Source organism: Notolepis coatsorum (assembly GCF_963971535.1).
Source record: "Notolepis coatsorum genome assembly, chromosome: 5".
In the NCBI taxonomy this organism is placed as follows: domain Eukaryota; kingdom Metazoa; phylum Chordata; class Actinopteri; order Aulopiformes; family Paralepididae; genus Notolepis; species Notolepis coatsorum.
In genome coordinates, this window is record NC_140169.1 from 77,779,484 (window position 1) to 77,796,257 (window position 16,774).

The 16,774-nt window shown below is 44.6% G+C and overlaps 1 protein-coding gene across 2 annotated transcripts in view; it reads right to left on the reverse strand.

The window, feature by feature from the left end:
- The window catches only part of mctp2b (multiple C2 domains, transmembrane 2b), a 133,715-nt gene that overhangs the window by 2,872 nt on the left and 114,069 nt on the right, over window positions 1-16,774 (reverse strand). For both annotated transcript variants that reach the window (XM_084314952.1, XM_084314951.1), the window contains 2 exons: window positions 7,386-7,493; window positions 5,023-5,064 (listed from right to left, as the gene is read on the reverse strand). In XM_084314952.1, the coding sequence (XP_084171078.1) occupies window positions 5,023-5,064; window positions 7,386-7,493 (150 nt within the window). The remainder of the gene's footprint in view (window positions 1-5,022; window positions 5,065-7,385; window positions 7,494-16,774) is intronic.

Sequence of the window (16,774 nt, forward strand, 5' to 3'; positions counted from 1 at the left end):
TAAATTACCCCAAAACATTTTCTTTGTGTGAGACCTATTAAAACGAACCGTCTAGTGCCGTCAAATTAAATTCTCGAGAATACATCGAGGTCACCCTCATTTGCAATGTTGAGATTACAGGTGTATACAAAATTAATAAATAAAGAAAACTAAATAAAGAAAATAAAAGGAAAAGAAAATCGGTTTAGATAATTAAACATTCATTAGGGAAAATAAATAAATATCAAAATAATCAAGATGCAGTTCCAAACTGAAGCAGGGAGATTCAAAATCATGTTTTCAAATTATTAGTACTGATTTTAGCACGAGTTGAAGATCATTCCACAACGCTGGGGCATTGAAACAAAAGGCTGACTTTGTAAGCTCAGTCTGCACTTTGGGGACCTTAACCCTTTCACTGCCACACGACAGCCGGTTAACCCTTTCACTGCCACACGACAGAAGGTTAACCCTTTACTATCACACAACCGACGGCGATGCTCCATCATTAGCTCCGCATCCGCGGAGCTAATGATGGAGCATCGCTGTTGGTTGTGTGATAGTAAAGGGCTAACCTTCTGTATTGTCACAGTGAAAGGGTTAACCGGCTGTCGTGTGGCAGTGAAAGGGTTAAACATAAGCGTGTGAGCGTGTCAGACAGGGTGCAGTGGTGAGTATCATAATCTATCACCAGCAATAAATGATAGACAGAATGATAAACCATGTCTATAGGTTTCAGAGTGGAAGGAGCAGCATTTATTTCTATAAATCACATCTCCATAATCCATAATAACGCCCTTCCTGCTAATCATTGGAAAGCCAATTATTTGCCACAATTTACAGGCAAGATTGTCCATAATATGGTATTTAAATGTTTAAATGTACATTTTAAAATGGGAAAAGTAACTCAAAACAAGCAATCTAGAATCTATGCATGTATTGAATCGAGAATAGATTTTTTTTATCGAATTGTGACCCCAAGAAACCCAATCTAATTGTGAGATTCTCGAACCGCTGCACCTCAAATGTAAGCTGTTGCAAAATAATTAACAGCAATCAATTAACTAAACAGTCTGTGGCATGAAAGGCTTCCTCAAAATTAAATATTTTTTTTACCAGTAAACAGATTTAGCATCAATTTGGGATCTCTCACAGATCATAAATATGAAATCAAAGTCGGGGCACTCTCAAAATCGTCGTCTTTGGCTGAAAACATCGGCTTCAACCGGAGGAAAGGCTCTTTAAAGTAGGACCTGGACTTTGCATTATCCAAAAAAAGAAGAAAAAGATGAAGTGGTTCATATCTTATCTGTATCTGAGGTTGCATGTTAACAAAGCCTTTTATTCTCTACTAATGATTTTTTTATATCTTTTGACCGCGGCGGCACGTCATTAGTTATGCTGTTCTGTAAACATCTAGTTGCATCAGCCTTGTATCTGTCTGTCTGTCTGGTTATCTGTCTGTCTGTCTGTCTGCAGCTGCTGCCTGGTTATCTGTCTGTCTGTCTGTCTGCAGCTGCTGCCTGGTTATCCGTCTGTCTGTCTGCAGCTGCTGCCTGGTTATCCGTCTGTCTGTCTGCAGCTGCTGCCTGGTTGTCTGTCTGTCTGTCTGCAGGTGCTGCCTGGTTATCTGTCTGTCTGTCTGCAGCTGCTGCCTGGTTATCTGTCTGTCTGTCTGCAGCTGCTGCCTGGTTATCCGTCTGTCTGTCTGCAGCTGCTGCCTGGTTGTCTGTCTGTCTGTCTGCAGGTGCTGCCTGGTTATCTGTCTGTCTGCAGCTGCTGCCTGGTTATCCGTCTGTCTGTCTGCAGCTGCTGCCTGGTTGTCTGTCTGTCTGCAGCTGCTGCCTGGTTGTCTGTCTGTCTGCAGCTGCTGCCTGGTTGTCTGTCTGTCTGCAGCTGCTGCCTGGTTGTCTGTCTGTCTGTCTGCAGCTGCTGCCTGGTTATCTGTCTGTCTGCAGCTGCTGCCTGGTTGTCTGTCTGTCTGTCTGCAGCTGCTGCCTGGTTACCTGTCTGTCTGCAGCTGCTGCCTGGTTATCTGTCTGTCTGCAGCTGCTGCCTGGTTATCTGTCTGTCTGTATGCAGGTGCTGCCTGGTTATCTGTCTGTCTGTCTGCAGCTGCTGCCTGGTTACCTGTCTGTCTGTCTGTCTGCAGCTGCTGCCTGGTTATCCGTCTGTCTGTCTGCAGCTGCTGCCTGGTTATCTGTCTGTCTGTCTGCAGCTGCTGCCTGGTTATCTGTCTGTCTGTCTGCAGCTGCTGCCTGGTTATCTGTCTGTCTGCAGCTGCTGCCTGGTTACCTCTCTGTCTGTCTGTCTGCAGCTGCTGCCTGGTTACCTGTCTGTCTGTCTGTCTGCAGCTGCTGCCTGGTTATCTGTCTGTCTGTCTGCAGCTGCTGCCTGGTTACCTGTCTGTCTGTCTGCAGCTGCTGCCTGGTTGTCTGTCTGTCTGCAGCTGCTGCCTGGTTATCTGTCTGTCTGTCTGCAGCTGCTGCCTGGTTACCTGTCTGTCTGTCTGCAGCTGCTGCCTGGTTACCTGTCTGTCTGCAGCTGCTGCCTGGTTACCTGTCTGTCTGTCTGCAGCTGCTGCCTGGTTATCTGTCTGTCTGTCTGCAGCTGCTGCCTGGTTACCTGTCTGTCTGTCTGCAGCTGCTGCCTGGTTACCTGTCTGTCTGCAGCTGCTGCCTGGTTACCTGTCTGTCTGCAGCTGCTGCCTGGTTACCTGTCTGTCTGTCTGCAGCTGCTGCCTGGTTATCTGTCTGTCTGTCTGCAGCTGCTGCCTGGTTATCTGTCTGTCTGCAGCTGCTGCCTGGTTACCTGTCTGTCTGCAGGTGCTGCCTGGTTATCTGTCTGTCTGTCTGCAGGTGCTGCCTGGTTACCTGTCTGTCTGTCTGCAGCTGCTGCCTGGTTATCTGTCTGTCTGTCTGCAGCTGCTGCCTGGTTATCTGTCTGTCTGTCTGTCTGTCTGTCTGCAGCTGCTGCCTGGTTATCTGTCTGTCTGTCTGCAGCTGCTGCCTGGTTATCTGTCTGTCTGTCTGCAGGTGCTGCCTGCCTGTCTGTCTGCAGCTGCTGCCTGTCTGTCTGCAGGTGCTGCCTGCCTGTCTGTCTGCAGGTGCTGCCTGCCTGTCTGTCTGCAGGTGCTGCCTGCCTGTCTGTCTGCAGGTGCTGCCTGCCTGTCTGTCTGCAGGTGCTGCCTGTCTGTCTGTCTGCAGGTGCTGTCTGTCTGTCTGCATCTGCTGCCTGCCTGCCTGTCTGTCTGTCTGCAGCTGCTGCCTGCCTGTCTGTCTGTCTGCAGGTGCTGCCTGCCTGTCTGTCTGCAGGTGCTGCCTGCCTGTCTGTCTGCAGGTGCTGCCTGCCTGTCTGTCTGCAGCTGCTGCCTGTCTGTCTGTCTGCAGGTGCTGCCTGTCTGTCTGTCTGCAGGTGCTGCCTGCCTGTCTGTCTGCAGCTGCCTGTCTGTCTGCAGCTGCTGCCTGTCTGTCTGCCTGTCTGCAGGTGCTGCCTGCCTGTCTGTCTGCAGGTGCTGCCTGCCTGTCTGTCTGCAGCTGCTGCCTGCCTGTCTGTCTGCAGCTGCTGCCTGTCTGTCTGCAGCTGCTGCCTGTCTGTCTGTCTGTCTGCAGCTGCTGCCTGTCTGTCTGTCTGTCTGCAGCTGCTGCCTGTCTGTCTGTCTGCAGCTGCTGCCTGTCTGTCTGTCTGTCTGCAGGTGCTGTCTGTCTGTCTGCAGGTGCTGTCTGTCTGTCTGTCTGTCTGCAGGTGCTGTCTGTCTGTCTGCAGCTGCTGCCTGTCTGTCTGTCTGTCTGCAGGTGCTGTCTGTCTGTCTGTCTGCAGGTGCTGTCTGTCTGTCTGTCTGCAGGTGCTGTCTGCCTGCCTGTCTGTCTGCAGGTGCTGCCTGTCTGTCTGTCTGCAGGTGCTGCCTGTCTGTCTGTCTGTCTGCAGCTGCTGCCTGTCTGTCTGTCTGTCTGCAGCTGCTGCCTGCCTGTCTGCAGCTGCTGCCTGCCTGTCTGTCTGCAGCTGCTGCCTGCCTGTCTGTCTGCAGGTGCTGCCTGCCTGTCTGTCTGCAGCTGCTGTCTGTCTGTCTGTCTGCAGCTGCTGCCTGTCTGTCTGCAGCTGCTGCCTGCCTGTCTGTCTGCAGGTGCTGCCTGCCTGTCTGTCTGCAGGTGCTGCCTGCCTGCCTGTCTGTCTGCAGCTGCTGCCTGTCTGTCTGCAGCTGCTGCCTGCCTGTCTGTCTGCAGCTGCTGCCTGCCTGCCTGTCTGCAGCTGCTGCCTGCCTGTCTGTCTGCAGGTGCTGCCTGCCTGTCTGTCTGCAGGTGCTGCCTGCCTGTCTGTCTGCAGCTGCTGCCTGCCTGTCTGTCTGCAGCTGCTGCCTGCCTGTCTGTCTGCAGCTGCTGCCTGCCTGCCTGTCTGCAGCTGCCTGCCTGTCTGTCTGCAGCTGCTGCCTGCCTGTCTGTCTGCAGCTGCTGCCTGCCTGTCTGTCTGCAGCTGCTGCCTGCCTGTCTGTCTGCAGGTGCTGCCTGCCTGTCTGTCTGCAGGTGCTGCCTGCCTGCCTGTCTGTCTGCAGCTGCTGCCTGCCTGCCTGTCTGCAGCTGCTGCCTGCCTGTCTGTCTGCAGCTGCTGCCTGCCTGTCTGTCTGCAGCTGCTGCCTGCCTGTCTGCAGCTGCTGCCTGCCTGTCTGTCTGCAGCTGCTGCCTGCCTGTCTGTCTGCAGCTGCTGCCTGCCTGTCTGTCTGCAGCTGCTGCCTGCCTGTCTGTCTGCAGGTGCTGCCTGCCTGTCTGTCTGCAGGTGCTGCCTGCCTGCCTGTCTGTCTGCAGCTGCTGCCTGCCTGTCTGTCTGCAGCTGCTGCCTGCCTGTCTGTCTGCAGCTGCTGCCTGCCTGTCTGTCTGTAGGTGCTGCCTGCCTGTCTGTCTGCAGGTGCTGCCTGCCTGCCTGTCTGTCTGCAGCTGCTGCCTGCCTGCCTGTCTGTCTGCAGCTGCTGCCTGCCTGCCTGTCTGCAGCTGCTGCCTGCCTGTCTGTCTGCAGCTGCTGCCTGTCTGTCTGCAGGGGCCCAGAAGATACCTTCTCGTCATCCTCGTCTTCATCTCCTAAGTCCATCATGTCCTGAAACAACAATGGTAACGTGTGAGTTATAATGTGACACTTTGTATGCAAAAAGAAGAAAAAAGAAAAAACAATTACGCACAGCAGCGGGGGGGGGGGGGGGGGGGAGAGACCCTCCGCTGTATATTCTTGCATGGTTTTATTGACCCGATGACCTCGGAGATATTTTAGGGCTGGGGCGGTGCCCATAGAATGGTACCACCAGAGGCAGGGCAGCGGGACCGTCATTCCCACTGACCTGTGAAGATCTTTTGTTATCTTACTCATATAAACCCCCAATAGGGAGGTGTAGTGGTTACTTCCTGGTCTATAGGGAGGTGTAGTGGTTACTTCCTGGTCTATAGGGAGGTGTAGTGGTTACTTCCTGGTCTATAGGGAGGTGTAGTGGTTACTTCCTGGTCTATAGGGAGGTGTAGTGGTTACTTCCTGGTCTATAGGGAGGTGTAGTGGTTACTTCCTGGTCTATAGGGAGGTGTAGTGGTTACTTCCTGGTCTATAGGGAGGTGTAGTGGTTACGTCATTGCCGTTTTTCCGTGTTCCACCCTCTGTCCAACGCAATGTATTTCCCCATTGCCCATTTCTAAATCGTCTCGTTTAAAACAAATAAAGCATTAACATTTGCACGGTGTACCTTTCTGTGCTTATTCATCCACAATCTATAGAGCAACATGAAAATATTCGCAATTAATCCTAAAAAACAATCGCCAAATTTTATTGCAACCAAAAATGCTTAAACAATAATGTTAGTGATAGAAGCAAACTCATTTTGTGCAAAAATGGAAAGCTTTTCAATTTCCAATGCGGCAGAATTGTTACAATAGCCGATAATCCATTTTCCCAATGATAAATCCCTATAGGGGTGAAACAACCAGTGACGTCAGACTACACCTCCCTATTAGCACAACACTCTGGTGATGCTGGGTGTGGACAGAAACCGTTGCACACAGTGCTGTAGGATATGTGTGTGTGTGCGCGCGCGTGCGTGCGTCTGTCTGACGTGTAGTCTGACGTCACTGGTTGTTCCACCCCTATAGGGATTTATCATTGGGAAAATGGATTATCGGCTATTGTAACAATTCTGCCGCATTGGAAATTGAAAAGCTTTCCATTTTTGCACAAAATGAGTTCCCTTCTATCACTAACATTATTGTTTAAAGGGGAACTCCAACATTTTGGGAAATTAGCTTATTTAACATCTTCCCTGGAGTTAGACAAGAAGATGCATACCTTTTTTGTCTCTGTGCGTGCATTTTAGCTTTGGGAATAGACGCTCCGTTAGCATAGCTTAGCTTCATCACTGGAAGTGGGGGAGGGTTAGAGCCTTACAGTGCCTTACAGTGTATTGCAAGGTCTGACATTGACCAAACTTGATATGCATGACCTTGGTGGGCTCTAGGTCAACTCCGGAAAAGGGGGTCAATGTCAGACTTTGCAATCAAAAGTTAGGAGGCTAATAACCCTTGCCATAATTTCAGTGCACCCCTAACTTTTGATTGCAAGGTCTGACATTGACCCCCTTTTCAGGAGTTGACCTAGAGCCCACCAAGGTCATGCATATCAAGTTTGGTCAATGTCAGACCTTGCAATACACTGTAAGGCACTGTAAGGCTCTAACCCTCCCCCACTTCCAGTGATGAAGCTAAGCTATGCTAACGGAGCGTCTATTCCCAAAGCTAAAATGCACGCACAGAGACAAAAAAGGTATGTATCTTCTTGTCTAACTCCAGGGAAGATGTTAAATAAGCTAATTTCCCAAAATGTTGGAGTTTTCCTTTAAGCATTTTTGGTTGAAATAAAATTTGACTTTCTTTTTACGATTTAAAGATTTTTTATGATTAATTGCGAATAATATCTGCACTAGAGGCTGACATGTGAGTGGATTTTGACTCCCGCTCCTTCCCACTCCCACAATAATCCCATCCCATCCCAATCCCAAGTGAGAGTTTAAAAAAAATCCCACTCCCTCCCACTCCCATAGAGGACTGATCCCAATCCCGTGACAAACTTTTATAGAATCCCACTCCCATCCCACTCCCGTTTACCAATCCTGCTCCCTTTTTCTTCCTCAGTATAAAATATGCAGTACATGGGTCACATCATGTCTGCCATAGTTAAATATAAAACCACCAAACATTTACATTAGTGACGCACCGACGTATCACTCCCGTCCGAATCCCGTTGATTTTGTTGTCATAGTTCCCACTCCCTTCTGCTCCCGTTGACTTTTACTCCCGGTCCTGCCCAATCACGGGATTCAAAGTGAAATCGACTCCCATCCCGCGGGAATCCCGAAAAGATGTCATCCTCTAGTCTGCACTCACCGAGCTGACCCACCCTGAGGCACCCGAGTAGTAGTTGGATGAGAGGACCAGCACCAGGAGGAGGGGCACCATGTAGGGCTCCACGTACCACACAGTCACCAGAAACACCTGCAGCAGAGAGTCAAGACACAAAGACAAGTTTCCCTTCATTAACCCATTCTCTGCCACCACTTTGACCATCCTAAACCATCCTCTGCCAGCGCTATTTGTCTATGGAGATGTTCACCTTCTTTGCAGGGCTATAACTTTTTAAATTGTATTGTTAAATTGACATTACTATGGCCCATTCAACATCAATTATCTATCGTTCAGGATGTAGGAATGTTTTACTTTTTCATTCACACATTCATACTAAAATACCGTCTAGAGTATAAATATGTTTTTTATCGTTTTCTGCAGTATTTCATAGAACGTGAGATATAGGCATAAATGCATATATTAGATTATCAAATGCAGTTTGATACCGATCCATGCTATATTAAAAATGTCAACTGTACATGGTCCTAAACGTCATGACTGATCATCTGCGGGTGAACGGAGGAGGGGGGGGGGGGTCGTTTATAATTCAATGACCTACGTTAAATGATTTATGTAGTATGGGTGATATATTGATCAGAGCAGTTTGGATCGAAAATGATAAAGAAAAACGCTGAAACTCACGTCAGTCTCCTCTATCATCAATTATCAAATAGGATCGATGCAACGTAAAAAGATCGATTCATATTGCGATACTCTTATTTTGAAAATCCCCTCGTGAGCATATCCGCCCGCCCGGCTGCCTGCAACAACAACAGTAGCTCAGTGCAGCTCAGCTTGTGTAGACGTTAGACAACATTGCTTCAGAGTCCGCCTATTTTGCCCGAAAAAAGTGACTGTTGTTTTTTCCCCCACAAGGGGTCAAATGCATCTAACATGTTTTCCATCCTCGCCATTCCTTTATGCCCACGTCGCGTTAAATACCGAAATTAACGTTGCGTTAGCGTGAGCTAACTAAGCTAAGCTGATAGAGAGAGCAGCAGAGGTCCACTAGGGACTGGGAAGGAGGGGGGGTTACTGCATTCTATAGCCCCACTAACAGGATCTGGCCGGTACTGCACCTTCTGACTCCCAATATGCCTTTTCCAGCCAAAATACAGTGGTGTGATAGGATATTAATATCGAAAAAAAACAGAAAAACGAACCAAAAACAGTGATCAGGAGGTCTATTTCCATTGCCTTTTTTGTTGTTGATTTAAATGTTACTGATTGTGTTAAATGGGCATATAATATCGTCTCATATTGATCGCAGGCACCTGAATCGAATCGTATCGTATCGTGGCAGATTTTGTGATATCGGAAAATATCGTATCGTTGTCCAAAGAATCGATATCGTATCGTATCGTGATGAAACTGGTGATTCCCACCCCTAGTCTCCTCGTAACGTTGGGCGATGAGAGTGGAGCAAACAGATCCCAATTATGTGATGTTGATCGATGCGATCCATTTCCGGTTTGTATATTACTAATACACGTCCAAATCATGTTGATTATTGAGTTATGGCAAAGATCCATATCCACGTGTCTGTATTGAGCCCCGGGATGATAAACAAGTGGCCGGACGAAATTAGGGGACGGACCGAGCTCCAACGGGCACTTCCGGTTTGGCAACTCGCCGATCGGCCACCAGGTGGCAGTATTGAAGCGTTGCAGAGTTGTGCTGGCTCAGACAGCATCAGCCAAGACTCCGTGGGTGAAATATGAATACCATGACGAAAATATGAAATATTGATCTCAAACACGCCTTACGCCGTGATTGGCAGACAACGCATGGCGGAGAAACACGCCTTAACGCGGTATTGACGGAGAATGGGTTTAGAACATTTTTTAAAACACCTTAATCTACTATATAGTCTATAGCAGTGCTTCCCAATCCTCTCCTCTTAGCACCCCAGCCGTTCAATGTATTTGTTAAATTCCACCACCAGCACACCTGATTCAACTTAACTAGCCCTTTATTAGTTGAATCAGGTGTGCTGGTGGTGGAATTTAACAAATACATGGAACGGCTGGGGTGCCTCGAGGAGAGGATTGGGAACCACTGGTCTATAGGTTGATTGGATCCAATATTGATCACAAGGGCATTGGTCAAGCGGATGGAAAGGTACCCTACTGGTATCAAAGCCTTGGCTTTCTCTTCACATGCCCATGACTACCACTATAGAGAACGGTTTCTATTCTACTCTGGGCAGCCTATCTATCCCCCCCCCCCCCTGTAGATGCATTGACATTAACCACTTAAGTTTAATTTAGTGGTGGGACTCGATTAAAAATGTTAATCGAATTAATTCGAGACTTTATAGTTAATTGAAATTAATCGCATATCAATATTTGATGCGAAAAAGCAAAGAATTTTCTATTCAAATTTCATTTCATTTTTTTCAACCTTTATTTAAAATCGTAAGCATCTGAGGTTTCCCTCATTTACAGAAACAACAATTGTACAGTACATAATAAAAACAATATTCACAGAAATTTAAACACCAGAGTAAAAATGTTTAAACTTTTCAAAATAATTAAAAAAATATCAACTAAAACAGTTACAGGTAGTCACACAATGGTCTGAAATCATACGTTTAAACATTCCAAGGGAAGGGAGAACCTCCAATTTCAGCGTGAGTTGAAGGACATTCCATGAGTTAGAGGCATCAAAGGAAAAGGCTGACTTCCCTAGCTCAGAACAAATCTGAGGAACCCTAAGAACCATCCAGTCATTCGATCGAGTTGAATAGGTTCCAATATTCCAATCCAACAGTGAGGAGATATAAACAGGTTGTTTACCAATAAGGGCTTTAAAAATAAATAAATAAATAAATAAATACCAGTGTTTGTTGCGCCTTTCTGCAAGAGAAGGCCAACCCACCCTATCATACAGGACACGATGGTGAGTATCATATCTGTCACCAGTTATACATCTGAGAGCTGAGTGATATGCAGAATCCAGAGGTTTAAGAGTTGATGCCGCAGCATGCCTATAAATTACATCACCATAGTCCAAAACTGATAAGAAGACTGATTCCACAATTCTTTTTCTACTAAATAGAGGAAAATTGGATCTGTGTCTGTACAGGAAACCAATTTTCTGTCGCAGTTTAGAGGCAAGATTGTCCACATGGAACTTAAATGTTAATTTCTCATAAAGCCACAGGCCAACATATTCATACTCAGTGACTCTCTATACAAGAGCCACTGACAGTAGATATCCTCACATCATCAAAGTTAATATTCCTTGCTCTTGAAAACAACATAAACTTTGAATTACAAACAAAACAAATTAATTTTGGTAAACGAGTGAATCAATGAATATACATTATACATACGTTTAAGCAGCAAAATCCTGTATTAGCTATACACAGACCAACAGATCAATGCAATTTTTAACAAAGTGCAGCAATTTTAGGAATAATATATATATATATATAGCGCAAAGGACCTTTTGTAAACTCAGCCACTTTCGAGGTAAAAGTAAAACGCAGTACTTTCAAGTACATTCCAGAACAGTTGACCATTGAAAAAAAAAAAAATCTTGATTGATCTCAATTTCTCTTATTTAATATATTTTTATGAACAAACCAGACTAAGAAAAAAAGTTATTTGCTATTTATTATACTTTATACTTGCATGAGTCTGTTCTCCTTTGAAAGGTAACATTCTTACACAATAAAGAAAAATCATCATGCGATTAAATGCATGATTCATTTATGTAGTTAATTAATCGAAATTAATGCAATAAAGTCCCAACCCTAGTTTAATTGCTCTCCCTCTCTCATCTTGTGTACATTGCAGCCGGGCGAGCGTTTCACTTGAGACGCGGGGAATCCATGCGTGAATATGCCACGAGCGAGCGTCCATAATCGTCCTCTAATGCAGATTCCACCTGTGTGGCTTGAGGGAAACGGATAAAAGGATAAAGAAATGTGGTTTTCCGATGTCTCAATTGTACGGCTAAACGGAGGCATAAAATAATCCTGTCAGAGAGGCAGCAATGTTCCATTCCTCTCTTTCTGCTGTTCAGTCCTTGACCTGAGTGTACATATCTGTTCAATTGACTGTATGTCCAAAACAATATCTATATATTTATTTTGTGGCATACTCGCTGTAGTCTATATTCAACAGACCTATATTTTGTCCACTTATACGTAGCTCTGTGCAATATGTATATTGTTTACATTCAACAGACCTATATAATATTGACTACTTATACGTAGCTCTGTGCAATATGTATATTGTTTACATTCAACAGACCTATATTTTGACTACTTATAGTAGATATCGCTGCTGGCGGGACAAAACCTCGTAACTCCAAAAACCCAACTTTTCAGCAGATGAAAAAAACGAACACAGATTTGAGGGCGAATAGAGTTAGGAGGTTTAGACAGATGATCGGTTTAATGCTTTCCCATTGTTTAAACTTTGTAAAACCCACACACACATATGGAGGATGATCTACGGAGTTGATTTATATAAAAAAAAAAATAAGAAATGGAGTTATGAAGTTTTGTCCCGCCAGCAGCGATATGTGCAATGTGCAATACGTCTGGCATATATGTGTACAGTTTGACCTCATGCTCAAGTTTCAAGTTCAAGTTTCTTTAATAGTTGTCATACAGAAGTACAGAATACTTTTATACAAAATGCTTCTTACTGTTACGCTCCAGAGACTGTGCAAGACAAGATAAGTATGAAATAAAATAACATAGTATAGCATGTAAATTAGAAGTAAAAAATGAGGTCACAGTGTTCAGTATAGACATATGTACAATGTTCGATGCATAATAGACGTAACTGAGTTACCATATAACAATATACTATTGAAGGATTTGGGGTGCTTTTTCAATGTATGTGATGTATAGATTGGGGAGAGATGACCACAGCTAAAACGGTGGTAACGAAATGTGCATGGTTCGCTTTAGAAAACGGTGATAGAAGAAGAGGCAGTAGCCAGCACTGCAGAATGTTTAGCAGCCAGCCCAATGTTTTGCATTCCTTGCAGGGACAAACTGATAAGTGTACTGTAGGCCCAGAGCGAGGGAGAGGGGTTTATTTTAATGCAACAGTGAATGAAACGTTTAATGTGTGAAAGGTTAGCAGTTGTCATGACAACACGTCGCATGACAACCAGAAGGCGGGGCCGTCGTTGCGACGACGAACATCTATAAGTCGAACGGTGTTTCCGGGTGGAGGGCAGACTAGAATCTGACCAAGAGCGAGTAGGACTAAAATCTGGCTGAGACTAAGAGGGAAGGAACCAGGAGAGACTCTTCCTCCTCCACCACGGAGGGGGGGGGGGGAGGGAGAATGCCACATCATCATTACAGTAGCTTCGGCTAACGCGAGGAGGGTTAGGCTAACGAACAGGCCTGAACACTATTGGACTGAATCACAAAAGGACGATAGACGAACACACCGAAAGATCATTAGAATAGACTCTTCAAGGACGATACAATCTGATAACATCTGATTATGAGGTTCTGTTTATAGCAATAAAACAACGCTTTTCCTCATAAGGTATCTCACGGTGTCGAAGTGTCAAATTCTTACGGAGGTGGAGAATTAGTATGGTTTATGGATTGCACTAACGGGGGAGATAAGGATCTTATCTGCCAGTATCTGAGACGTCAGGACCATTAAAATGACAACGCAGAGGAATTGGAGGGCCAAACAGACGAAGACGTGATACTGGCCAGCAGGGACGTGCACAGGACTTTAGAGGGGCAGGTGCTCAAAGGCTGAAAAGGGCACTACACTTGTGTGTATATATTAACCGAGCGCACGTAGCGCGCAAGGGCGATTTTCAAGGGCCCTTTCCGGGCGGGGAGCCCCCTTTTTATGCTTTTTGGGCGGTTTTGGTGATCAAATATTGAATATTGAACTATAATAATCAGTGCAGGAGCTCACTTATCCTTGAAAGACACTTTTATCACTGACTTAAAAGGCCCATACATCTCCATAAATGTTCAGGGGGGAGGGAATAAGTGCTTACCCTACAGACCCCAAGAAGTGCTGTATATTCTGTATTGTTTAATATAAATGCATTTTTTATTCCAATCCCAATTTGTATTTGAGATTCCCAAATCCCATCGGACTTGACTTCTTCGTGTCCCTCAATGAGTGTAATACCAGCATTCAACAGCGGTTTCTATCATCATCATCATCACCACCCACGCTATGCATAAAATATATAGGTCCGCGGAGAGGTACGCTGAGGAGGCCGTGCAAACTGCAATGGAATATGGGGCATCTCTCTCTCTTTACCTAATATTTTGATTATATCCTGACATTTTTCAGTTGGAAGGGCAGTCTATATGCGTAACGTTAAAAAAAAATATATATATATTAGTGCTGTCAGGCGATTAAAAAAATTAATCTAATTAATTACAGGATTTGTAATTAATTAATCTAATTAATCGCATTTTAATCGCATAACCATTTTATGCCTGATATTCTATATTCTATAATCATATTTCAAATTGCATGTGTCCGGATGGCAGAATTCAGTACTGTATCTACAAAACCTTCTGTTTAATCATCTTCCATCTATTAATTTGCTTAGATTTTTCAGGTCTGGTCAATTTGAGCATGGTGTTATTCACAGTCAAAGATAACAAAAAAAATATTGATATTCTCATTTGGTTCATTTCAATTTACTCAAAATAAAATTTGCATTCAATCAATCACAGCGCAGATTGAGTGATTGAATGAAAATGTTATTAACAGATTGCAGAATGGAGTACGGCTCAATACACACAATTGTTAAGGGGATGCAGATCAGAGAAAGACTTTCGTCTTGTTTACATCAGGGTCCCCCATTTTCAATTCATAATGAATTGTAAGTAAGGGTGCAACTTGCACTGTGCAATCCATTCTTTGTGGATCTAGACCACAGTATTTCTGACACTGGGAATACATTCCCTGAGATTCATAGATGTCCCTAGAATCAGATACCAAGAACATGCAAATGGACCATATTAAAAAAAAATCTGTAAATGTGTATTCTACATTCTTATGGAATGAATGAGATACAAAAAAAATATGATTAAAAAAAAAAAAAAAAAACTTTTTTTGTAATTAATTTTGAGTTAATTTTCATAACGCGATAATTTGCTGTGTAATTAATTAATCTAATTAACGCGATAAACTGACAGCCCTAATATATATATAAATATATTTTTTTTTCAAAAAGGGCACTTTTTTGATGAGGCTCAAAAAGGCAGGTGCTCAGGCACCCCTTGGCCTCTATGTGTGCACGTGCCTGCTGGCCAGTTTGATCAGGATCTTACACTATGCAGTGTACTAATATACAATACTATATAGTGCAAAGCAGAAATGGGATGAGGTACAATTTAGGTACAATTTACAGTAGGTGTACGAGTTGTAGTGCAAATCCTTTATCAATAAATATAAAGTGTGTTTGTGTGATCTAAAGTGTGGAGAGTGGGTGCTGCAGTGTGTTGTTTGTTTAAGTGAGTGTGTGCGTGTGGGTGTGTGTGCTATGTGCAATTGATGGTTGTTGCATAGTGTTTATTGTTCGTTGAGCAGCCTGATGGCCTGGGGATAGAAGCTTCTTCTGAGTCTTTCTGCTCATTTCACATTGCAATGAAAAACTCCAATAAACAAAGTTTTGAAAAAAATGGAGGCAGCACCGTCCGAGGCGGCGCGGTGCCAACTGGCGTGGGGAGGATTTACATGTTTTTAGATGTTAATAGAAATAGAAGTGAACATCTGTTGAAGGCATCACTCTGCTCTGAAGCACCGGCTGACATAAAAGATGGCAGATATCCCCCCCCCAACCCACTTTAATGTGCAAAAAGCCAAGCACGCTCTTGTCTCCCTCATCGCAAGCCAAAGTCACGGCCCCGAAACACTAAGTGCCCCTGCTAAAAGGGTTGTGTTTTATTAGCGGTGCCTTCTGAGTGACTGGGAGAATACGGGGTGGCAGGTCACGCTTTGCTGGAAATGTATAAGGTAGAAAAATGCCTGTCATAAAGATTGTGATAACTGCTCTCCATTTTTTATTTTATCTTTTTCCCCCTCCATTTTCCTCCGATTTCCTCCCATCCCAATGTTAGTCGTATGCCAATTCCCAGTCCCTTCCTGGTCGCTGCGCACTTACCACCCACAGTCAGATCATCTGGGAGAGTGGAGGCTACCACGTGCTTCCTCCGACACACGTCCAGCCAATCACCGCTTCTTTTCACCTGGCAGCGCGGATCCTCACTGAGAGGGCGTAGCGTGTGGAAGGATCACACTATCCCCCTCAGGCAGGGTTAGAAATTAACATTTCTTTTCAAGGGCTTTTTTTGCCCCCCTTAATTGATTTTCGGGGGCTTTTTTTTGTATTTCGGGGGCACTGAATTTTTATGATAAACGGTAGGGGTGGGACGGTTCACAAAATGGACGGTTTGGTTCGTATCACGATTTTGGGGTCACGGTTTTCAGTTCGATATACGTTAATTTTCATTAAAAAAAAATGTAACACTCAAATCTAAACATGCTTCTCATTTATTAAAAATAAAATAAAAGGTTTACAGTGTTTACAGCCTTAAATAATGTTTGGCACACAAAGACCGAACTGACTGAAAAATATAGGCTACATTTGTCAAAGTATTAACTTAGTGCAAACAAACAATATGCTCAGCCAGCACTAGACTTTCCTTTCTTTAATTAATATAAACACACAAAAACAATGTCAACCATGTTTAAATTCCCTGATTGTCAGTTCTTAATGGAAAGATTCGTTTTCTGCTTGAAATTATTATGTTTCTGTCTACATTTATTTAGACTAACATTATTTAAATATTGAGTGCAACTGTGGTGGATTACGTAATTCGGTGAGTTGGAACTATCTATGGGTTGGCGCCGGGTCCCCACGGACATTTAAGCGTGTGGCACCTTCAGCTCCGGTCACGTTAGGAGCAGTTCATAACATCAACAAGCAGCGCGAAAGCGATAATAGTCCCGGTTGGAGTTAGTAAAACACAGTTGTATGTTAGCCTTCTTGGATGTTAAATAAACGCCTATCATTGTCTTTAAACACCCCGCCTCTCAGACTCCCATTTCCTCCTCTGCTACAGTAGCTAGTAGCTACGGTGTTAGCTGTTGTTGTGAAGGGCTAGCTAGCTAACAGCTACAAACATTGTACAAACTGCTAACGCTATGGCAAGATGTGTGTAGGCCTATGTAATGTTAATGGCTATGTTTTTAAAGTCGTAATGAAGATTGATTTATATTGTGCGTGCCATTTTTACACAAACTGACTAGCACCTGGCTGGCTGCAGTGCTGCTGCTGCTGCCTGCAGCCAGTGCAGAACACCGGCTCCGCCAAATGAATTTTTTTATTTGCGCGTCATCTGA